Source organism: Trichosurus vulpecula, chromosome 1, assembly GCF_011100635.1.
Source record: "Trichosurus vulpecula isolate mTriVul1 chromosome 1, mTriVul1.pri, whole genome shotgun sequence".
Classification (NCBI taxonomy): Eukaryota; Metazoa; Chordata; class Mammalia; order Diprotodontia; family Phalangeridae; genus Trichosurus; species Trichosurus vulpecula.
The window spans coordinates 259,642,234-259,666,947 of record NC_050573.1 but is presented as its reverse complement, the minus strand read 5'-3'; the positions used below and the strand labels follow the sequence as shown (position 1 = coordinate 259,666,947).

Here is a 24,714-nt window from a genome sequence, read left to right as displayed (position 1 = left end):
CCAAAGAAGAAAGAAAGAAAGGTAAAATCCCGTTAGAAGATTGACTTAAAGACCTGAAGATATATAGCTTGGAGATGACAGATTTAGGAGACATATGACAAGACTCAGCTCAAATGCCGCCTCCTACCCAAAGCCAATCCCTGTAATTATTAGCACTCTCTCTGTCATCAAATTATCTTGAATTTACTTATAAATTTACATGCTTCTTGAGGGCAGGGCCTCTCGCCATTTTTATCTTTGTACCTTTGCTCATAATTTATGCTTAATAAATGATTGTTAAATGAAAGAATCATTGTGGAAGAGACACTAGACTGATTGGTTGGGGGTAAAATAATGAGTGATGGGAAGAAATTGTAGAAAAAGCAGATTCATGAGGAATCACGAGGAAAAATGTCCTATACATGAGCACTTCCCAGCAACAAACTGGGAGCAGTCAGGAGGTAGCAGGGCTTCTGCTGCACCATTATTTGTCCAGAGGATACTATGGAGGAGATTCCTATTCAGGCATGGCCTAGGTAACCTCTCAGGTTCAGCCCAATTCTATAACTGATTCTGTGACATTTACAAGTAGTAAATAATTTCAATTTAGCAAATGCTGTTTAATAAGCTCTGACTATGCCAAATGTTAGAAGAAGGCCTAATGTCCACGTCCTGTTTGTTTAGGTTTGTTGTTGGGATGAAACAGGGACTGGAAAGTTATTGAATAGTTCACAAAAGAGGTTAACTTTGCCCTAGCAGCAAGGCTAGGCAACTAGCATATAAAGATAAAAGAAGCACTTAGCTTTTCAAAGAAGTAGGGCCCCACCCTCTTTCCCCCAAAATGGAAATTAGTCAGCCTATCTGGATAGGACAACTTGTGGTCCTCAGTCCAAGGGGCCCGGACTCCATGAGGGTGTGACTTTTTATGCCTTTAGGTAACCAGAAAATTGCCCCATGGAGGGAGGCAGGGGCACAATCAAGTCCCAGTGACATATTTTGTTGCCTTTTAGGGAAAACTAGAACCTATTTCAGGGAAAAGGGGAACCCTGGTCCTATCACATATATTATATGCCAGGCATTGTGTTAGGCACTATTCTCAGGTAACATATAAGAAGAGAATCTGTCAAAAAGAAAAAGAAAAGGAAAACAAACATTTGCACAGTGACCAAAAATCACTGTTATCAAAAGAAGAATGTTAATCAGAAGTAGTAGTAAAGTTATCATGTCAACTTGTTCTGAACACAGAGGCCACAGAAGACAATAACAGGAGGATCTGGTTACAATAGAACACAGTAAATAGCACAGATGGAATTTATTTATCGTTTTTTTTCCTTGTCTAATAGAATTCTTAATCCAAATAGCAACAATGAAAAAATTAAAAAGGATACCCTGCTTCTCTCTTTAGCTCCTGATAGGGTTATGCATTTAAAAGGTCTAGGAAGAGAAGACGTTTATTTCCTTTATCAAGTAAAAAATTTAAATGATTATCTAGAGTTTGTTTTCCTGATGGTAATCACTGAGTTTGTTCAGTCAAGAGCTTCCTTACAACAGGTTCAGTTCAGTCATTTTTGAGCCGAGTCTGATTTTTTCTGACCCCTCTTGGGTGTTTTCTTGGCAAAGATACTGGAATGGTTTGCTGTTTCCTTCTCCAGCTCATTTTACAGATGAGGAAACTGAGGCAAACAGGGTTAAGTGACTTGCCTAGGGTCACACAGCTAGTAAGTGTCTGAGATCAGATTTGAACTCAGGAAGATGAGCCTTCCTGGCTCTAGGCCTGGAACTCTATCCACTTCACCACCTAGCTTCCCCTCCTTACAACATACTGAATGTAAAAAACAAATCTTTATGACAAAGGACAGACAAGTTACAACTTACAACATTTTATGTAGAGAGTCAGTGTAGACACCATGCGCCAGGCAACAGACATCAAGTATACTTTTTACAATGATAATTAAAACGATGAACAGCTTACATTTAGAAGACTCTTTAGAGCTTCAGTTTACAAATGTCCATTTCATATAAGAGAAAATGGATACTGGGGAAGGAAACATTACCTGTCTAAAGTTAAGGAGCTGGGACCTGAACCTGGATCTTTTAAGTCCAAGGGCAGGGTACTTTCCATTATGTACTGTTGGGGGGAAGGGAGTGGTCAGAGTTCGAACCCTAGTTTCCTCACTGCATCTTTCTAGACAATGTTTAAAGTTCTGCTCCATTTATAATGACTCAAAACTTTGTTCTTAAAGACCACCGTCCAATAACTGAAAAACATGGTAATAGAACCAGGTTATATGTGTCATTTCAACAAGGTAATTTTTCATTCTTCTTTACATTCTTCTGCCCTTCCCTCATTGCTTTTGCCAACTTCTCCCTTAAATAAACATTAGGGGAGAGATTTATTTGAGAGAGCAGCCTAGATAAGATACAGTTTTGGCCTTCGAAGAGCCCATAATCTTAACAGGGAGAAAATAACCCCACAGATATGTGAAGACCTGCCACAGAATTCCTATGTAAGAGAGAAAAGTGACAGTGGCAACACAGTTTTGTCAAAAGTATAATGAGCCAGGAGTCAAAAGACCTGCATTCATTTTCTAGCTCTCTCTTTACTTGCCACTTTTAACTCCTCACCTCATTTGAAATATGAGGATATTAGATCTGCCCTGCCTACCTAAAAGGACAGTTAGGATCAAATGAGATAATACATCGGAATGAACTTTGACTGGAAAGCACCATGCCCACTATTATTAACTAGATGGGGGAATTAAAAAGAGTAGTTTTTAATGAAAAATGGCCTCCCAGAGATGGGACTTCAGGAAAGCTTTTAAGAAAAGTGAGGAAGGAATCTGTTAGTTCAGAGACTATTTCATTCGTCAGATGGTCTAGATCAGGGCTCCAGATTGAGGCTCCCGCGTACACGAGGTTCTTTCATGCACAACCTCGGGTCTCTTTCAAAAACTTTTAATTTATTGGCTGGAATGTGTCAGGGCACTACACTGATGCTGGAGGCCACACAGCAACCCCAAGGCTTTTATGGTTGATGGCAATTTGCAGATGTTGCTCCAGGCACAGAACTGAGAGAATCTCTGGCTTAGATAAAGTGGGTTCAAGTCACCTTTCAGGCATTTAATAGATAAAGACGCCAGGGGCAAATCAAACCCCTTCTTCGCCTCTCAGTTTCCACATCTGTCAAATAAGAGGGTTAGAAGAAATGACTTCTAAGGTCCCTGCTAGCTTCAACATTCTGTGATTCTATAGGTTATAATGAGGGATAGAAATAGTGGTTTGGGGGAGAGCAGCAGATGAAATGTTTGTGCCCTTATTGTCTTACATATTGTTATTCTGCCATTTAAGAGGCCAGGGAACTTTAAGGCAAATGATTATGGGTGCACAAATTTAGAGCTGAAATATATCTCAGAAGTCTGAGGAACACAGATTTAAGAGTGAGGAGGGATGTCAGAGGTCATTTAGTTCAATCTTTTCATTATAAAGATGAGGAAACTGAGTCCCAAGGAGGTTAACTGACTTGTCTAGAAATCTATAGATCATAAGTGTCAGAGGCTGGATTGGAGCCCAAGTTCTTTGACAAGGAAACTAAAGTTCTTTCGACTACACCAGGGGTAATTAGTTTTAATTGCCCCCAAGGGTGGTGATAAGAAATGCTGATGTTCTCTATTGGCATGCTTAGCCAAGGAGAGAAATAAAAGAAATAAGTGGGAAGTCAGAAAGGAAGAACAGGAAACAAGAAGAAAGAGATGCATGTGGCAGAGCAGTAAGACTTCCCCCTCCCAAGGGACCATCAACAGGTAGCATATGCCCACTTTAGGGATTTCTCTTTGATATTCATTCAACAAGTATTTATTGCATCTTACTATGCACAATGGACTCAAAAAGTATTGATGTCTAATTGTGAAATATCAATATAATTAAAATGGCTTGCCTTTTCAATGGGTGGGGGAGGGAGTGGAGGAAGGGAGAGAATTTGGAACTTAAAAAAAAAGGCATTTGATCCCTTTAAGCTGATAGCTAAATTCTCCAGCTATGACCATATCAACTAATAAAATAATTATCTAACACCATATTATCTATATGAAAAGCTGCTAGGACCATACCATCTAGTGTAGCAAGTTAGAGAATCATAGTAACTAGCACATGTGGGTAGGTAGCATTTTTTTCTTTGGCAATTATTAACGCACAGTATTTTCTATAGTATCTCCTTCAGAATAACTCAAAGAAATGGATTTTTATAAGTCCCTGCCTTTTTTTAAAGTTTCTTTCTCTTTATTTTTAACAGATGAAAACTTCCTCTCCTCATGTAGCCAACTTGATATAAATCAGTTTGGCAGGAACAAGCTTATAAACCTCATTCATGAAGATTATTTTAAAAATTAAAATTTTTTTCAATCCACAAAAATTCTATCTTCTCTTTCTTCCATTTCCTTACTTCTGCTTCCCAGCCTCCACCCCCAATGAGAAAGAAAAACAAAACCCCTCTTATAAAAATGTAGAGTCAAGCAAAACAAATTTCTGAGTTGGCCATGTCCAAAAAATATGTATCTCAATCTACACTCTGAGTCCATCATCTTTCTGTCAGGAGGTAGGTAGTATAATTTAGGTAAATTTGAAACCAAGTAGGCTTTCGAGGGCCATAAGATGCAAAGAAATCTCCAAAGGATAAGCTGACCTTCAGTTAGGTTTCTCTGCTACAGAGAAATCAAACTGGTCTTGTTTTGTTTGCTCAGTGGTTCATAAAACAGATAAAGTTATAGACGTATTTTTTTTTGTGAGACTAATAATTCTTTTCTAAACTCCAGTGGTTACTTCCTCATGTGAGCTGTTTACATTCTGCCCATAAGTGAGGCTGTTCTTACCTGATAATGAATTAATTTTTAGAAGGCAAGAAATAACAAAAAACAAATTTTTTTTCAATGGGAAATTTTAAGTCTCTCTTAAGTGACTTGGATTAGCACTAATGTTATTTTCTTAGTGATGATCAACATTAGGTTTCTAGGAGGATGTGGATCATATTATCTCTAGCCTGACTGAGAATATTCTCTTTTTTAGCCAACTTCCAGCTGTCTAAAGAAATATTGTTGTGTGGCTGGTAAACAGATGACAAGATCAGTCTGGACCAGGACAGAGGTTGACACTCATAAGAATCATTTTAAGGAACTCACATGGACACCAGTGGTTGCTGTCAATAGGTCTTTCGACATAGCTCTGTGCAAAGACTGTGGTTAAGACTATTTCTAATTTGGCAAGTAGTTATCCATCCTTTGTTTCCCTTTTCTGGGCAGCTTGGTGCAGCATAAAACGGCTGAACTCCAGTGATTTAAGAGAGTTAAAAGATTTTCTGTTGTTCTTTTAAAAAATGTTACTACATTACTGCTCTGATGGATCTCTGAAAATTCAAATTCCTTTTCAATAAAATCACCTTCTCTCACATTCAGAACATTTTTGAGCATGGTGCCTACTAGATAAGAAAGATTACCTGCAGCCTTTGATATATCACTCGGGCCTGGAAACTGCAACGATGACCCCCAAGACCACCTGCCTGAAACACCATTTAGAGAGATGGAAACAAGTAAGACAAATGATATGAAAAGCACGGGGGAAAAGAAAAGGGAGAGGGAATTTTAAACAAAGATGTTACCTTAAGAATGTCTTGTAAGGAATATATGGATGGGGGCCGGTAGATAGTAGAAAGTGTGTTTTCCACTTTTATACCAACATCTCCTGGCTCTGGACAAGCAGTGAGTATATAACAGAAACTGGGAGGCTTCTGATGAGCTTTCATCTGTTTAAAATGAAGGGGAAAGAACTAAAAAAAAGGATCCAACATGATTTTCAAATTAAATTACCATGGAATCAACACTTTCTTGATAACTGTTCTACAGAAACAGTTCTTTAGTTCCTCTTGGATGTTCACCACGCTGGTTTGACTGGTATGACAACGCCAGGTTTAGCTCTTGGCTCGAAGAGGACTGAGGTTACATTTATGAACACTATGTAAAGCTCTGAGGATTGAGAGCTACGATCAGTCAGGCTGTACTATAGAAGGAAAGGTAATGAGCAGAGATTAAAAAAAAAAATCAGTCAACCCAGCCACCTGTTAACAGCTCCAGGAAGTGATTTGGTAGGAAATGGAGCATAAATTATTGGTTAACATGAAGATTTTGCTTATTAGTGGATTTCATTTATCAGTGTTTCCCTCCCTCTCCTCCTTTCTCTCTTATGGGTAATTGAGAGTTGGTTCCATAAGTAAATGTAAAGCAGTGAATAATATAAATGATACTAGTTTACATTTACGTAGGGCTTTTTACGGTATATGGAGCATTTCCCTCATAAGAAGCATGTCATGTAGGTAGCATAAGTATTATCATCCCTACTTTACGGATTAGAAGACTGAGGCACTGAGAGGTCAAGTACCTTGTCTCATGGTTACACAGGTAATAAAGCTGTATTTTGGGAATGCCCGGTTTTAATAGAGAGCAAAAACATTTCATTAAGCATTTACTATGGGTCAGGCACTGTGATAAGCAATGGAGAAATATAAGCAAGACGTCCCTACCTTCAAGGAGTTTAATTCTAATGAGAAGACAACACATGAAGAGGTATGGGAGAAAAGAGGTAGAGGGGTGTGTGTGTGTGTGTGTGTGTGTGTGTGTGTGTGTGTGTGTGTGTGTGTGTGTGTGTGTGTGTGTGTGTGTGTGACTGAGGCTTACAGAGGAGAAAGATGGGAAGTATTTAGGAGGTCTGGATGAAAACTAAGGTTTAAATTGTGACAAAAGGGTCTTTGGGAGCTGATGAATTTTGGTGTTTTTTGATTTTTTGGTTGTGGTGATGATTTGTTTTAAAATATACTTTAAATGAGCTTAGAATGGATTTACAATTTGGTAGGGAAAGGAGATATGATGAAAAAAGCCCTAAATGTTTGGATGTTTCTGATGTGGAGATCAGAAACCCATTTCTACTTATATGGCCTAACACAGGAATGGAGAGATCTATGGATTAAAAATGTTAGCCCTTGATCTTTTATCATGGAAGGAGAACCCACTTTTTATTCAGGAGACTCCAAGGTTTATTTGGACTTACCTCTCCACAGTCTTGACTTTGGCCAGGAATTTTCAAAGGTATCAATGGAGGCCACAAGCTGTCTATCAGACTAAAAAGTCCCATTGCCCTTAAAATGATAAAAATAGAAAATAGCAGATTGAAAAAAAAAGGAATAGTACATGAAAGCATACATCCTCTTCTTCATCAAAAAGTATTTACTAGGATCCTGAATATGGTGCTAGAAAGAACAATAGACACTATACCAAACAAAGTCATGTTTTTTCTTGGGCCACCTCTTTCATAGTTTCTTTACCTCCCCCCTGAACAACCACTTGGAAGGTATATTCTAGAAAGAATTCTTTTTTTTTTCCAGTTATGAGTTGTACTAAAAGGTCACTTAGGGGCCTTCAAATTTAGAAATTCTAGAATAGCTACTACTACCGGTAAAGATGTACGTGTATATATACACATGTATATATGTACATATGTATGTATATATGTATATGTATAGACTTGAACAGAGTAATACCTACACTTCCCTGTTTTCATGATCCTTTTCGACCTTCTTTACTGTATATATATATATACCCTGGATTTATTGCTGTTATTATCTTTAATTAGATAGCTGTAATGAATATGCATATCCTTTTAGTTCTAGATTCTTTGCAACACATAAATCTTCTCATATTTACCTGAATTCTTCAAATTTCTTGTAGTACAGTAATATTCCATTACATTCATATAATACCATTTTCAGCCATTCCTTCAATTTTTTTAATATGACAAATAGCACCATTAGTAATGATTCTGCAGTGAGAGGTTTTGTGTGTCCTGCCCCCCATCCTAACCCCCACTAGTATCTCTGGGGCAAAGTTCTAGTAGTGGGACCATTGGGTTAAAGGCCAGACACATTTTTGTTACTTTTTTCCATAATTGGGTATTTCATCCCCAAAAGGTTAAAGCAATTCACTTCTGTTTGCTGAATACATATTCTTAATCCCTGTTCTGAGCTGGAAAAGTGTGAAAATTTTCTCATTATATATAAAACTGGCTGTTAGGTGCAAAAGAAGACCTAAATGCTTTCTATTGTTTTTAAGAAAAAAATTCTTCTACCCTTATTTTTTTTTAGTGTTTTCAAAATAAAAGGGTGTTGTATTTTACCAAAGGCCTTTTCTTTATTTACTGATAAAATAATATAGTTTGTTATCACCATTATGGTTCTTATTACTGTTGCTGCTGTTATATTTATTTAATATGTATATGTGCAAATATATACATATATATATATATATACACACAAATATGTATATATATATTCCTCTTTCTTTTTGGTTAAATTAGCTAATGGTGTATCAATTTTATAGGTCTTAAAAATTCATACCCCTCATGTTTTGCTTATTAAGTATTTATTAACTGTTTTTGCTTTCAGCACTATTAATTTGTGCTTTGATTTTAGGGATTTTTTTTTCCTTTGAACTTATTTTTGGAATCTTAATTCGTTAATTTGAAGTTTTTTAAAGTGCACATTTAGCTTAATCTTTTTTTCTTCTCTTTTCTGAATAAAAACAATCAGGTAAATAATTTTCTGTCTAAGAACTAGCTTAGCTGAATCCCATACATTTGCAATGTTGTACTATTGTCATCATCTTTAATACAATTTTATTGCATCTTTTTTTTTAACTCAATCATTCTGAAGGAATGTTTTTAGTTGGCCTTTAGGTCTTCATCTTTTTAAAAATCACATTTTCATTATTGATTAAAATATCTAGTTTTCTATGTTTGTCCGTAAGTTCTCTGTGACTAAGTTCTCTGTGACTTAAAATGTAGATAATTTTTGTTGTCCTATTCACATTTGAATAAAAAGTAAATTTAAATCTCTTCCTATAGTTATCGAATCTGTATTTCTGGGATTCTGTTTCTTTAAATTTTTCAGTAACTTCTTTCTTATTTACATGTTTCTTTTACTTGTTGTATTCCATATACAGGCAATTAGGTAGCTTAGTAGATAGAGCCCTCAGCCTAAAGTCAGTAAGACCTGAGTTCAAATCCAGTCTCTGAAATTTATAAGCTATATGATCCTGTGTAAGTAACAACCTTTATGTACTTTAATTCACTGGAGAAGGAAATGGCAAACCACTTCAATGTCTTTGCCAAGAAAACCTCATAAGGGGGTCACGAAGAGTCTTGACATCTGCCTAGTGTTTTTCTATTTAGATCCTTTGGTAATTTACTTTTTCCCTTGAAAATGTTATTCTGTCATTAGTTGGATATTTAGAATGATATATTTTTTTGGCTGGCAATGGGTCCTTAATCATGATACCTTCCATGTTTATCTCTCAATGATTTATAATTTCAAATAAGCTTTATTCAAAATTGTGACTGCAACTCTAAATTTTCAAGAGGTGGCTGATGCATGTTAAATTTTTTTCCCCTAGCCTCTCAGTTTTAAAACTGTAAGTGTCTTTTTGTCTTGGGTATATTTTCTGCAGCCAAAATAATACTGAATATTATGTTCTTTGAAATCCTTTCTGCAACATGTGGTGAATTTCAATCATATAACATTCAGTAAAATTATTAAATATTTTTCCCCCTGTATCACGCTTGACTACGATCTTTGTCAGGTTGATACAATGCTTTTCTTGAGTTTTTGTGGATAACATTGAGGAAGCTTTGGAATGTGACGACAATGTATCTGGGTAAGTCAAATATGACATTTCTTTCTGAGGGCACCTAGTAGCTTATATTTATCTTTAGTTTGTCCCTAAATCTCACTATTTCTGGGAAATTTTCTTGAGTGATTTTCTGGAAAAAACAACAACAAATAAACCAGTGCTTCGACTTTTGTTTCTTTGAAATTTTTTGGTAATCTGATAACTCTCAGATTACTTCTTATCTTTTTGTTCTGTAATCTTTGCTTGTTGGTTTAAATTTTTTTTTAATTAGTTGAGTTATACTTGTTTTCCTTCATGATATGGTGATTTGCTTCCAGCTTGAGAGTGTTTCCCATTGATTCCATTCATTTATTTAAAATTTTCCACCAATTTTTCTATATTATTAATTTTTGTTAGAAATTCTTTTTTAAACTGTGAAAGAGGTGCAGATAACTAGATCTTTCTAGACTAACACTAGATCTACTTTTATTTTCTTTAAGGAGTTATCAGTTTGACATGTTTTTATCACTGAACAATATGAGCCCAATATAGTGAACAGAGAGCCAATCTCATAGTCAGGGAGGCAAAGACAAAGAGTGTTTTGCCATTTCCTTTTTGAGACCTGTGAACTCAAACGTGGCCTCAGATACTTACCAGCCGAGTGACCCTGGGCAAATCACTTAACCCTGTTTGCCTCAGTTTCCTCATTTCTAAAATGATCTGGAGAAAGAAACCACCCCAGTATCTTTGCCAAGAAAACCCCAAATGGGGTCATAATGAACTGAAATGATTGAACAAAAAATGGAAATAAAAACTTCAGTCTTAACTAAAGTGGCTATGACATTTTTGCTAGCCCATAAATTACCACCAAAATATTTACAAATGCTTATAAAAATAAATGAGAGAAAATTAATAAATATCACTGAGTAAGCTGGAGGAAATGAGTTTTCCTTGAGGTGTTCCTGCTCTACTTTTTTTAAATAAGTTCTGCTGAAGTTTCTTTGATACATCCTTAGATCCCAAAGGCTTTCAGTAGCAGAATTTGTCTCTGGTGGGTAATAAAAAGCCAGATACTATTATAGTCAGAAGGCACAACTTGTTGAGTGGCATTTATACTATACTTCTTAAAGTCATACTGAACAGACTAATGCTATGTGTTACAATGGAATCAGTTACTGTTTAAACATTTTGTTTTTTAGGACATGGACAATAAAGAAGAAGAAAGAATCAAAGATAAATCCCAATATTTTGAACATGTGATGACTAAACAAATAGTGCCATGATTAGAAACATGAACATCATAAAGAGGAATATGTTTTTGGAGAAAAATAAATTTCATTTTGGACATGAATGAATGAGTGACTGGTGAGGCATCACTATAGATAGGAGACAGTTGGAAAATATCTAGAGTTTAGGAGTGAGGATAAATTTGGAGGCATAGATCTGAGAGTCATTCATGATCATTCAAGCAGTGAGAATATATCATATGATTAAGGCGGAAAGACCTAACATGAAAAGGCCAGGAAAGAGACAATGAAGAAAACAAAGGAATGATGAAAGAGGCAGGAGGTAAATACACTGTCATAGAAACCAAGGGAGAACCGAACATCACATCCCACTGCTTTATTTATAGAAACATTTATACTTGAAAAATACGAAGTTCAATCACGTCAGTGAATCATTTATAGTGTTGTTAAGATCTGAGCATAGATACTTAGTTGCAGCAAGATCTGAGACTCCTTTTAGTAAATAACAATGGATTTGGCAAATTAAGGTTTATTGATTTCTTTTTTTTACATCACTTTCACTTCCCAATGCCTATCTCTTCACCAATAAAGCTCTCTCTTGTGGCAAGAAGCACAGCAAAGAAACACAAACCAACACACTGGCTATGTCTGATAATAGATGCATCTTTCCACACCTGCAGTCAATCACCTCCCTGCTGAGATGTCTTACCATCAATCACCTGAAATAAAGATGGTAAACTTTATTGATGTCTTTCAAAGTTGTTTTCCTTTATGTTATCATTGTGTAAATTGTTCTCCTAGCTGTTCTAGCTTCATGCTGTAGCCTTTCACACAATTCTTTGAATTCTTCATTTTCGTTATATTTTTTTTATGGCACAATAGTATTCTGTTATATTCACATACCATGATTTGTTTGGCCATTTCCCAATCAATGGCTACTACCCCCTTTCTTTCCAATTCTTTGCTACCATTAAAGTGCTACTAAGTATATTAAGCGCTACTAATATATTAGGAATACATAAATATAGTCAATATATGTTCCTTGACTTTATAAAGCATATTTAATATATGCACATTGATTTCAGCTGGAGGATCCAGCATCAGCAAAGAAAAAAGGAGTTACAAACTCAATGCAAAGTGCTTAGAAGCAAATTTCATTTGCTAATCTAGATTTTATAATCAGATATAATGAAAAACCTCAATGAACTCAATACTCATTTATTTACAAAGTAAAAATTACATTTTGGCAGGGTTAAATATAGTCTTTTTCTCAAGTCTAAATCCCAATGATATTCTAAAATTTTGTTTCAGAAGAACTTGGACCACTTTGACCTCATTCCATATTTTAAAAAGACTATGATATAGTGATATAGTAAATTGGGAATTCTATAGTATAACTGCTACCATTTTGTGACTTTCAAAAGGAAAGTACTTTCTTATTCAAAAATTCTTTCTTACATATCAGGAAAAAAAACTCCTTAAAAATGGAATTAGGAGCTATAGGCATTCATAATCATTCAGGGCTCAGAATGCTCTCAAATTTCATAAAATATTCCAAACTTAAAAACTTCTTGAAAATTTGTCCTCAATGTGACTGCAAAAATGCTTATTTTAGTTTTGTGCTCATCTTGTACATCATGATACAGTCACTTGTTGGGGGGTATGGGATGTTCAGGGAGGACTAGCACCTCTGCTGTGAGGGCTTGCCAAGCCCTTTTTAGGGATGCTCATCCAACTTTGGTGCTGACCTGATTTACCTGACTCTCATGTGTGGCTCCAAGAAGCTGCAGCATGCACAGTGGCCACATCTCGATAAAGCCATCTTGGCAGATGGGCTAAACCAGGTTGAGGGTAACCAAACCAAGGCCTCAAACTCATAAGTGAGTTAGGGGGATGTCTACTTCAAGCATGTGAAGTCTTCCCCCAGCAGAATGGGTGGATAAGAACAATTTGTTCCAATGGCCATGAAGGTGGCTTGGTCAGACGTCAAAGACACCAAGGTATATCACCGCATCCCAGGCCATCGCCAGTCATCCTGACTTTTGTCTTGCCACTGGATTTTGATGACTCTGGAAGAGGAAGTGAGGCTGATAGTTTTGTGCATCTCTGCCTCACTTAAATTCAATTCATCTACAAGTCAAGACATCACATTGTGATGTCACTGGTCCTCTTTGAAAAGGAAGAACAAACAAAAATAGTCACTTGTTCATTTGATAGGCATTTTTAAAACAAAGACCTGAGAACAACTATGCTTCTTCCTTGGACTACAGTACAAACACATATAGATTTGCATTAAAGCAAATTCTGAGAGGCTTATTTAACATCAAAATTAAAATACTGGCAACTAGGTAAATGATAAATATACAAATGGAGCACTTTAAATGATCTATCTATCATTTTGGTAAGAAGTTGCTTAGTGTAGTGGATAAAGAGTCCTCTTTGGAACCAAGGAAGGCCTGGGTTCAAGTATTTTCTCTGAAATGCACTGGCTTTGTGATCAGGGCAAATCACTGGACCTCTCTCAGTATTCCTGGCAAAGCTCTAAGACTTGAAATCACAGAAAAGGTGCTAACTGGCTTTGTAGAAAAGTGAATGTCATCATTTAGGAGTTCCGTACACAGATGAAATCAAAGTTCTGTCCATATGTATACATACACAACACACACACACACATACACCTCCCTCCCCCTTCCCTTATATGTCATTTTATATTGATCTTTCACATTAATATCTTAATACAAATATTAAAGTATCTTACTACTTATTTCTGTTTATTTTTTTTTTTACCACAAATAGTTAACTTTAAGGCAAAAATTAAATACTATTTTCTATTTTAGTATTTCCTGTTGGGAATGGAAAATACAGTTGGGAGGGGTTGTTGTTGGTACTGTTCAGTCCTATTCCTGAACCCATATGGAGTTTTCTTGGCAAAGATACTGGAGTGGTTTGACATTACCTGCTCCAATGGATTGAGGCAAACAAAGGTTAAGTGACTTGCCCAGGGTCACAGAGCTAGTGAGTATCTAAGGCTGGATTTGAACTCAGATCTTTGTGACTCCAGGCCTAGCACTCTATCCACTGAGCCACCTCGTTACCATCTTTTTACTATTCAATTGATCTAGCTCATAAAACAGTTCCCTGTTTGCCACCTCTATTATAATCTAGCATTGATTTCTAATAGTGTAAATTTAAGATCATGATACATTTAGTAGGATTGTTTATTGTGGTTGTTGTTGATTGTCCTTCATTCTCTAAGAGGACCAAAGACATCAGGCAGGTGATGTCTTGACCTTCTTCTTCTACATGACCAGTCTCACTCTCTCGGCCAGAGTCATGGGAATGCAGTGATAAGACATGAGTCAAGATGACTGGTGATGACCCCAGATACATTGGGAGACCTCGGCCTTTTTAAGCTTTCCTAGGTCTTTCCTAGGTCTCAGTCTGTCTGAGGCAACACCCATTCAGGAGTTAAAGGTTAGGTAAGAATTCAGGCAAAAGATGGCCTAGTTTGCCTTCACAAAAGAATCAATCAGGGAGAGGAAGACCTTCAGAGTTTCTGGCCAAAACAGAAACAATTGCTATTTTCACTTATTCTGAGCTATCAAAACCCAAACAATAAGCACGGGAGGCTTGGGGTGGGGTCTATTATTGGGCCAATCAGGGAGAGCCAGAGTGATTTAGATTTAAAGCCTGGTTTTCCAGAGCTATATTTCGAGAAATCATAAATGAAAACTCCTCCTCCATTTAATAGGAGGGATATTTGGGAACAGGCAAGGTCCTTAAGTAATTGTCAGATTATATACGTCTAGCATTTCAAGAGAGCAGAGTGAGAAGTTGCAAGGTAGCCTGATTTTCTTGTTCTATGTTTAAAATTGTACTGGAAATGTAAAAACAAGTTGCTAGAAATTCTCACAAGAATATGAAAACTCACACGAAATATAATGAGTAAACTGCAGATAATTTCTGTTACAATTAAAAAAAATTTTGGAGCAAAAGAAGCAGAGGGGAAGACATCAGAAGACATACCCAAACAACATCATAAACACAGCAAAAACTCTTGAAAGATCTGGTTACATGGATAATAAATTATATGTAGGCAGCCATCTGTCTTCCACACATGCAGACTGCCTGCTTCTCTGTCTATGGTATGGATTTTTATCATGGGGGTGGGAAGGGTCTACGAACTTTAAGAACTATATATATGTATGTATACATATACATGTGTGTGTGTGTGTGTGTATGTATGTACTATGTATTTCAATATAACTGGTTTCTTTTGTAATACTCCATGTTTTATTTTGTGAAGCCAAAAACATTCTGAGGAGTCCATGGGTTTCACCGGATTGTTAAGACACAAAAAAAGGTAAAGAAACTTGACCTGGGGTGTGTGGGGGGCAGGGGGCGGGAAGAAGATGCATTTAAACAAGAATAGGATGAAATGGTAAAGACATTTCCAGCACAGTTAGGCCAGGGAGCAGGTAGAAAAGCAGGGGCAAAAATGGAGAAAAATAAAAGCTATCACATACTTAGGAAAATCTACCCCTGAACAGTACTTTTTCAAGTAATATCCTTTGAGAATTAAAGTTTCCACCCAAAACCATCCTAGAATGAATGAGAATGATTGGCTAGCTTTTATAATCATATGATTTCAGTTATACGGGAGGAAGGAATAAACAAAAAAAAAGTGGGTTATTTTCCTTTTTTTCCTGTTGCTGAAGGAAAATGAAGATGAGTGAGCTACTCATGACAAATTGACGATTACTGAGTGGGCCCAGTGGCTCTTCTAAAGCTTAAGATTTCTACATGACCAACCACTAGGAAATGGAATTTTTTCTTGTACTAAAAGTTCGGAAAACTCTAATTAAGAAGAGAAACAGCAACTTTATTATTCAATAAAGCCCTAATCAAGATCAAGAGTACAAAGAATTCAGTTATGACAATGTTCTTTTTTTTTTTTAAAGAAAGAAAAGAATCCCCTAACCCAGGGCAGGCTAGTTTAAAAACCTAATCCACACATGATTTTGGTGGCTTTTCTAAAGGATTTTTATAGGAAAGGAAAGGTTAGAGAAACTGGCTCAAAGTCAGGAAAACCTAAATTCAAGTTTTGCCACTGATACTTACCTGTTGTATGATTTTGGGCAAGTAACCCCTTAGTGCCCCCCAGAGAACGCTAAGGCCATAACTTGCAGACCAGTTGACACTCTGCATTGGGAAAAGGAATTTTCTTACTAGGAGTTCCCTATGAAATTATAGATCTGGACCCCAAAAGAAGAGATCCCAATTAATAATTAATAGGGCATGGATTTAAAGGACCTGAGAGGTCATCTGGTCTAACCCTCTCATTTTACAGATGAGCAAACAGAGGCCCAAAGTGATCTGCCCAAGGTCACATGGGTAGAAAATGACACAAGGCAAGAATTTAAGCCTAGATCCTGACTCCAAACCCATTTTTAAAAAATTATTTTTGATTTACAACATTCAGTTCTATAAGCTTTTGAGTTTTAAATTTTCTCCCCCTCCTTACCTACCCTCTTCCCAAGACAGCATGCAATCTGATGTAGGTTCTACATATACATTCATATTAAACATATTTTCACATTAGTCATGTTGTAAAGAAGAATCATAACCAATGGAATGAACCATGAGAAAGAAGAAACAAAACAAAACAAAAAAAAAAGAGAGAACAAATAGTATGCTTCAATCTGCATTCAGACTCTGTAATTCTTTCTCTGGATGTGGATAGCATTTTCCATCATGAGCCTTTTGGAGTTGTCTTAGGATCTTGCATTGCTGAGAAGAGCCAAGTCTATCAAAGTTAGTCATCGCACAATGTGGCTGTAACTGTGTACAGTGTTCTCCTGGTTCTGCCCCCCCTCACTCATCATCAGTTCATATACAAACCCAGTATTCTTTTCACTGTAGTATGAATTAATTCTCTTAATTTTAAATTCTGAGTTTGATTTACCAAAATAACATAATGAAAAAATACAAAATAACTACAATGATAAGTAACTCAAATCACATATAATATGGCTTTTAATAACAGATACAACGCAAACACAACATAACAAATTAATAGTGAATTGTAAGTGATATTCTACAATAGGAAAAGCTTTAGAAGGATTTTGCCTGGGACCAATTCACTTTATTTGGGAGGCTTCATTAGCTACTTGCAACTTACAATAGTGACTATAGGTTAAATACTTATATTTAAAAGCAGATTCCTAGTAACAGGATAATCATATAATACTAAACTGAATATTCTCATAAGAATTATGTTTTTTTTTTCCTCATTAAAAAAATAGACATGGCGCAAGTAGTTACTGTTGTTTTGTGAACAAGATTTTGGTCTTAGGCAGCCCACATAACCATTTAAATGAATCCAACCTTTCATCAGGTCAAACTTTTCTGCTGTAGCCAACTTTTGGCAGAGGGAAAGTTTATTGTTCTTCCCACTACAGTTCACTCTTGACTCCTCATGAAAAGAGCCCCACTTCACTTCTGCATGAGGTTTCATTTTGTTACACAGGAAATGCATTCTTTTAAAAAAGTCATCCCTTTAAAAGAAGTGTCAAATAACAACAAGCAAGATAACTGACAGTAAACACTGTCTTAAATTTTAACATTACCATCTGGAAAAAAATATTTAATTAAAAGAAAGAATTTTTTTTTCCACAAAGGACTTGAACCTCCACTTATAAAGTACTCACAGAAATGAGTTGTGATGTCAATGTAATTATTACAAATCTGATAGAGCCACTTGGTCAGAATGAGTTTCCGGGTAGATATTTTATTTTCAAAATTCTGTGAAAGAAATCTAAAGAAAATCTGGGGTTTTCAAATTTGGATGATAAAAGTTTTTAACTAAAAAGTCCTAAAATGATTTTTTTTCACATTTAGTGGGTAGCCGTGGGAAGGGAAGGCAGATGGGGAGAAGGCCGGATGAAATCTTTACTTTCTCTGTTAGGAGTTCTGAAGTCGACAGTTTTTGCAGCCTGGTCCCTACATTAGGCAGATTCCTTTAAAGTGCTCAGAAAAGTAGGTCAAATTAGCTAGTGATCATTTAAGGGAGAAGCCACGTTTCACATCACACATTCAGTCATGATTTCATCTGATCCTTTCAACTGCGATCTAGAAATCAATAGCTTTGGAGAATGTGAAGAGGGGGAGGGGAAGCAGTGTGGTCACACATGGAGAAGGAATGACAGCATATGGTCTATGCCAGGGACATCTGGAACAGGCCTGATATGTCTTCTCTGTTGCTCCACTTGGGGTGGCTTTTGGCAGGATGACTTTAAAGCACAGGCTGAAAAACACATTGCTACTTTATGAAATCTAGGATGCATGCCCACAGCCTGACTGAAGAAACTCAAATTCATCTCTCAGATGGTATAGGAACTCAAATTTAGATTTTTGACTTATTGTAATAATACAAAGAGGTGGCTATGATGTGGCGGACAAAAAAATTGGCCTCAAAGCCAGGAAGACCCAGGGTTCAAATTCTGCCTCTGACACATACTAACTGTGTGACATTTAACTTCCCACTGCTCGAAGATTATTAGTTGAAGAGGAGAGGGCAGCCTACATTGGTGGAGGGAGTTTCTTTACATGGGAACTCATAGATCCAATCCTTATCCTTCTTTTAATATACCTAACATATAACAAAGTCAAACTCTGTTCTCCTACTCCAACAAAAAGAAGAAGACAGTCTTTGAACTACATATGAAGCTAATCTGCATCTATGACGGAGGGATGCAAAGGGTGGTTATCTGAGTCTGTGGGGAATGTTGATATTGAGAAACTATTAAGGAATGTTAAATGGGCGTCTAAGATTTTTTTTAAGGCATCACAGAAACATGGTAGGTATAGATTTATTATCCCTTCAAGTTTTGCTGTTTACAAAGTTGCCTAATTAAGTAATGGGTGACTAGCCCCCTTTCACCCTGAGCCAGGGTGATGCCAAGAGTCCTTAAGTGCAGGATGCTTGACTGATAATAATTCCTGTGTAGACTTTGAGGGAGTGGAAGTTGCATTCTGTAACTCTGATTCCAGTCTCCTAACCACATGGTAAATAGAAGCTTCTCTGGCTGTGGCTGCAGAGACAGAGATAGAGGCATATTCAAAAGGCATTAAGTTTGACTTTCTACCTTCTCTTGTTTTGATTTCTTCCAAATTTGTAGGCAATAGGGTAAGAGACAGTGCTGTAAGGGGAGAGGCTTCAGGGTCTTCCCATTTGAGGGCTATAAGTGGCCCCTGAAAAAAGGCCTTGGTTCTTTTTGCCTTTGCCTTGGTGTTTGCCTTTCATTTTAGGTGAAAGAGATGGGAGGCTACCATCTTATGAGTTTCAAACAGTCAGGAGAGCGAGGTACCAGAAAGCCCAGGAGAAGAGTCTGTGCTGAGTTTTGAATACTTGTTTGCAAGATCTAGTGAGGTAGTAACAGAGATGCCGCATTTAGATGTGAGCTTGGTGGAACCCATGCTATATAGAAACTGTTAAGTTTGAGCTCACTCTCCCCAAAGACCTAGGTGGTACAAGTAAGAGTGTGCCCCTGAAGTACTGTGAGGAAACTGTCTTCTTCCTAAATCTCAAAGTAAATTGTTGTTGTTCAGTCGTTTCAGACATGTCCAACTCTTTGTGACCCCATTTGGGATTTTCTTGGCAAAGATGCTGAAGTGGTTTGTTATTTCCTTCTCCAGCTCATTTTACAGATGGCAAACAGGGTTAAATGACTTCTCCTAAGTCACACAACTAGTAAATGGATGAAGCCAGATTGGAACTCATGAAAATTGATCTTCCTGACTTCAGGCTTGGTACTCCATCCATTATACCAGCTGTCCCTTTCAAGTAAATATCCTTTGTAAAAGATGATTGGTGTTAAGCAGTTAAGTGGAACTGGGGTGCTAGCACCTGATGGCTAATAGTGGGGAGAGTATAAACATACTGGAAGGAGGGCTTGAGTTGACAGCATTAGAAAAGCATGCCTGAAAGCCCCCAGGGTTATCCCCCCCACTAGGGATATCCCTAGAATCCTGGGGGAGATGTGGCCATCCTTGCTGTGGGAGAGTAAGGTGACACTTCCTGCTACACTAACTTAATTTTTATATTCAGATGAAATTCTAAACAGTAGCATTCATTCATTTATAGATGCTAATTTAACCACGAAGCTGTTTAGCTTAAATAAGACCTATCTCACATATTTTCCATTGAATTCCATCCATAACACTAACTCCAATGCTGACTTCTACCCCGTCTTTCAGTTTGGAAATAGGAGGCAAACACCAAAAAGATACTTTAGGTCAATCAATACAATGGAGAGGTTTATAAAAGGAGACTAAGAAAAAAAAAAGATGAATGGGGCAAGGATGAAGAAGTTAAAGAAGTAGAAAGACAGAGCACAATGAAAAAAAAAAAGGGGGAGCAGGACTGCTACCTGAAGGTCATATAATCCCAAATCTCTCTTCCAGCTTTCTTTTAAATAATTCCTCTCCTCTTCTCTCTTTTCCTTTCATCTCTCTCTCTCTCTCTGTCTTTCTCTCTCTCTCTCTCTCTCTCCCCCTCTCCCTCTCCCTCTTCCTCTCCCTTTCCCTCTCCCTCTTCCTCTCCCTCTCTCTCTCCCTCTCTCTTTCTCTCTGTCTGTCTCTCCCCTCTCTCTCTCAGAACTGATGACAAAACAGTTCTTAAGAGTCTGAAAGAACAGATATTCTATGACAAATCCTATCAACATAGTCCATTAAAAAATGTAAATAAAATCAGGTACTCATTCATCCTTTTGCTGTTTTTCTACCCAATATTCAAATAACTATTGACTTAACTGACTATTGTTATAAGTAGCTTGAACTAGTCCAATCTAGAATTTTAGGCCAGTTAAAAAGAAAAGTACTCTTAATTTATTAATAAAAACTATCAAGAAACAGTTCAATGACAGGTCAAACATTACTGGAGGATTTAGGTTTGTTTCTGGATCTACTAAGGCTTAAAAAATACAACTTTGAAATAACTTTTCGTGACATGTCTATGAATAAATAACAGAAGTACATATAAAAATACCAATATTTTCTTGACAAATTTTTCCTACAAGAAATGGGCCCAAATATTAATGTTATATTTTAGCATCCAAAAGTTCACTAATGTAGTTAACACTTTACTGTTATTGCATTAGAAGGGTTAGTTAGTTTTAAGAAGAACTTTAACAGAGAAAAGGCAGATAAACTTGAAAAACTACATTTCTAAAGAAAAAGTAAACACAGCTGGTGAACAGAGTATGAGGACATGAAGTGCTATAACAGAATAAGCTAACAACTCAACCACTCATAAGCTCTCATGTTAAAAATATGCAAAGTAATGCTCTCTTCAGAGAACTTCATTCTTATGACCAACGGTACATGGGAGAGATGTGTAATGAGAGTTGTTTTATATTAACTGTGTTTTCATCTCTTTAACCCTATGGCATCACTGTGACTTTTTTTAATAGCACGAATCTAAGAGAGTTCAGCTATCAGAAATATCAAATATCAGAAAAATTATCATAACAAGATCTAACTTATGACATGATGTTACAACCTAAATCCCAATTAATGTCCATATTTGACCCTATTATCATTGCTGGCTTCTCATTTTCTTGTATTAAGGTGTATACATGTAGCATTTTACATTTCTGCCCTTCTAAATTTATCTAAGACTTCTCTGTGACCAAGAACATGCTGAATTTCCGTGTTTCCTCTTAAAATGTTTATTTCTTATTTTTCCCATTAAATTTCCAGCACACATTTATTAAATTCATTTCGACAAAGCTGAAAAATAAAACTTCGCTCTAATTTGTTTTTTTGTTTGATTTATCATCTTCTGAGAATGGATTGTTTTATTCTCCTACAATTAATCTCCTATGACTAATTAACCATTTCTGTTGGTGAGAGTGTGAACTCTTCCTTTATCAAATTAGCGGCTATATTGTTTGGTACATATATGTTCAAAACTAACATGTGCTCATTATCAGTAGTATCCTAAGCATGTTTCATTTCCTTGTTTATCTTTATTAATTCTTACTGGTTTAAATTCAACTCTCTTAGTTATAAACACTGCAAATCCAGATTTTCTTGAACTAGCTGTAACATAATATATTTTAATCCACCCTTTCACTTTAAAGCCCTGTGCTCATTTTGTATAATTGTGTTTCCTGTAGACAACATGTTCTGTTGTTCATACATTCTGTTTTTTAATCCATTCTAGAATTCCTTGGGGGTGGCAGGGTGGAGGGATGTTCAATCTGCTGACGTTTAAGTTAATAGCCTTAAATTTTGACAGTAGTAGTTCACAGGACTTAGAGCTTGAAGGTACTTCTTAAATTCAAAGATGAGGAAAGAGATACAGAGAGAAATGAAGCAATTTGCCCACAGTCACATAATGATAAAAATAACAACATTAATAGCTCATAATTGTATACAGTGCTTTGAGGTTTGTAAAGTCATTATATATCAATGAAGATATATATGTGTGTGTACGTGTGTATATATATGTATTTATGTAAAGTTATTATATATCAGTGAAGATATATGTGTATACATATATATAATGTATATATGTAAAGCCATTATATATCAATGAAGATATATATGTGTGTGTACATACATATAATGTATATATGTGAAGCCATTATATATCAATGAAGATATACGTGTGTGTACATATATATGACATATATGTGTAAAGCCATTATATATCAATGAAAATATATATGTGTGTGGACATATATATATATAAAAACATATATATATATAAAAATTTAACCCTCACAACAACCCTATGAGATAGCTACTGTTATCACCCCTATTTTAAAGATGGGGTAATAGTACCAGAGAGGTTGTGGCTGGTACTAAGTAGCACATCTGTTATTGAAACCCAAGTTCTCTGACTCCAAAATCCAGTGTTCTTTAGACCGCATAGCACCACCTTTTACAATTCTATGTTAAGTTGTTATTTGTTTTATTTCAGGAGGGAATATTGATCTTTCTTATTTTGCTGTTTTCTATTATAGAGCCAAATAAGGAATGAATATTATGCAGAATTCCTATATTTTTATGCTGTTAATCCTGGAGGAACTCATTAACTTTTCTTTTGGGATTTTCACTGCCACCTTTCCGTTCTACCCTCATTTATGTGTATTTCCTTTTTTTGTTATTAATCTTTAATGCTTTTTTGTTTCTATACTACTTCTTAAAAGAATTCTTTTGTCTGCCAGCATGTTTTTCAAGGCCAATTTTATCACTCACTATTTAACCAACACAATATTGTAGTTACTTTGTAATCTCAAAGGGGCTCTTACCCTAAGAACGATAATAATAGATGACATTTATATTTAATGTTAAGGTGTATAAAGTTTCTACTTCCAAAGCACTTCTCATATCTGTCCCCAATGACAACATGAGTTCAGGTCCTTATCTCCCCTCACCTGGACTACTGCAACAGGCTCTCTGCCTCAAGTCTCTTTCCACACAATCCATCTTCTACACAATGTAACAGGGTGATTTTTTTCTTTTTTAAAGTATGATCTTCTGAAATGCATGTCAGACCTTCTGTCATTCTCCTCAATAAATTCCAGTGTTTCCCTATTACTTCAATGAGCAAATCTAAACTCTGCTTAGAATTTAAAACCTTTTAACCTGGTCCCAACCTACTTTTAATTGTATATTTTATTTTTTGACTTTTCTTTTTTCAACTTATTTTTAATTTTCAACATTCACTTCCATAAGTTTTAAATTTTCTCCTCCTACTTCACCCCTCCCCAAGACAACACGCAATCTGATGTAGGCTCTACATATCTGTTCCTATTAAATACATTTTCACATTAGTCCTGTTGTATGGAAGAATTAGAACAAATAGGAGGAACCATGAGAAAGAAACAAAACAAACTGCATTCACTCTGCATTCAGACTCCATAGTTCTTTCTCTGGATGTGGATGGCATTTTCCATCATGAGTCCTTTGGAACTGTTTTAGGACCTTGCATTGCAGAGAAGGGCTAAGTCTATCGAAATCAGTCATCGCACACTGTGGTAGTTTTTAGCTGTTTTAATTATTACTGCTCTTTTCATTGCCTATAGTCTAGTTAAACTGGCTTATTTACTGTTCTAAATACATAGCCCTCAATTTCGCCTTTTTGTTCCTTTACACACTCCATGCCTGCAGTGTTCTCCTTTCTCATCTCTACCTTTGAGAACTGCTAATCTCCTTCAAGACTCAGCTTCTATGTGAAGTCTTTCCTGATTTCCCCAGCTTCTAGTACCTACTCCCTGATCTTGTATTTATCTTTCATACACACACACACACACACACACACACACACACACACATACACACACACGCAGAGTGTGTGCATGTATATGTGTGTGAGTATATATATGATATATTTATATGTATATATAGGATGTATATATGCATGTGATGTCTGTATATGATGCACGTATATGTGTAGATGTATATGATGTGAACAGGTGTATATAAGTCTATGCAAATACATGCAAAGTTTAAAACCTGATTATGTACAACCTATATTACACAATATATGTACATGTATAATATATGTTATATTTATAAATATAATATATAAAAGCACACACATGCACATAATATGTGTAAAATATGCACATAAATGTAATATATGTACATTGTTATGGGTAGTAATATTGCACCTGAAAGAATAATAATACAGATAAAAAACTATATAGATAGAGATATTTAGATAGTTTCCACTGATAAAATGTAAGGTCCTCACCGGCAAAAACTTTTGCTTT

General features: G+C 36.1%; 1 protein-coding gene across 1 annotated transcript in view; it reads right to left on the bottom strand.

Moving 5' to 3' along the window:
• Positions 1-24,714, bottom strand: part of SPIDR (scaffold protein involved in DNA repair) — a 573,123-nt gene that overhangs the window by 57,838 nt on the left and 490,571 nt on the right. The window contains exons 12-14 of the mRNA XM_036758339.1: positions 7,069-7,156; positions 5,627-5,770; positions 5,465-5,527 (exon numbers count right to left, since the gene is read on the bottom strand). Of these exons, the coding sequence (XP_036614234.1) occupies positions 5,465-5,527; positions 5,627-5,770; positions 7,069-7,156 (295 nt within the window). The remainder of the gene's footprint in view (positions 1-5,464; positions 5,528-5,626; positions 5,771-7,068; positions 7,157-24,714) is intronic.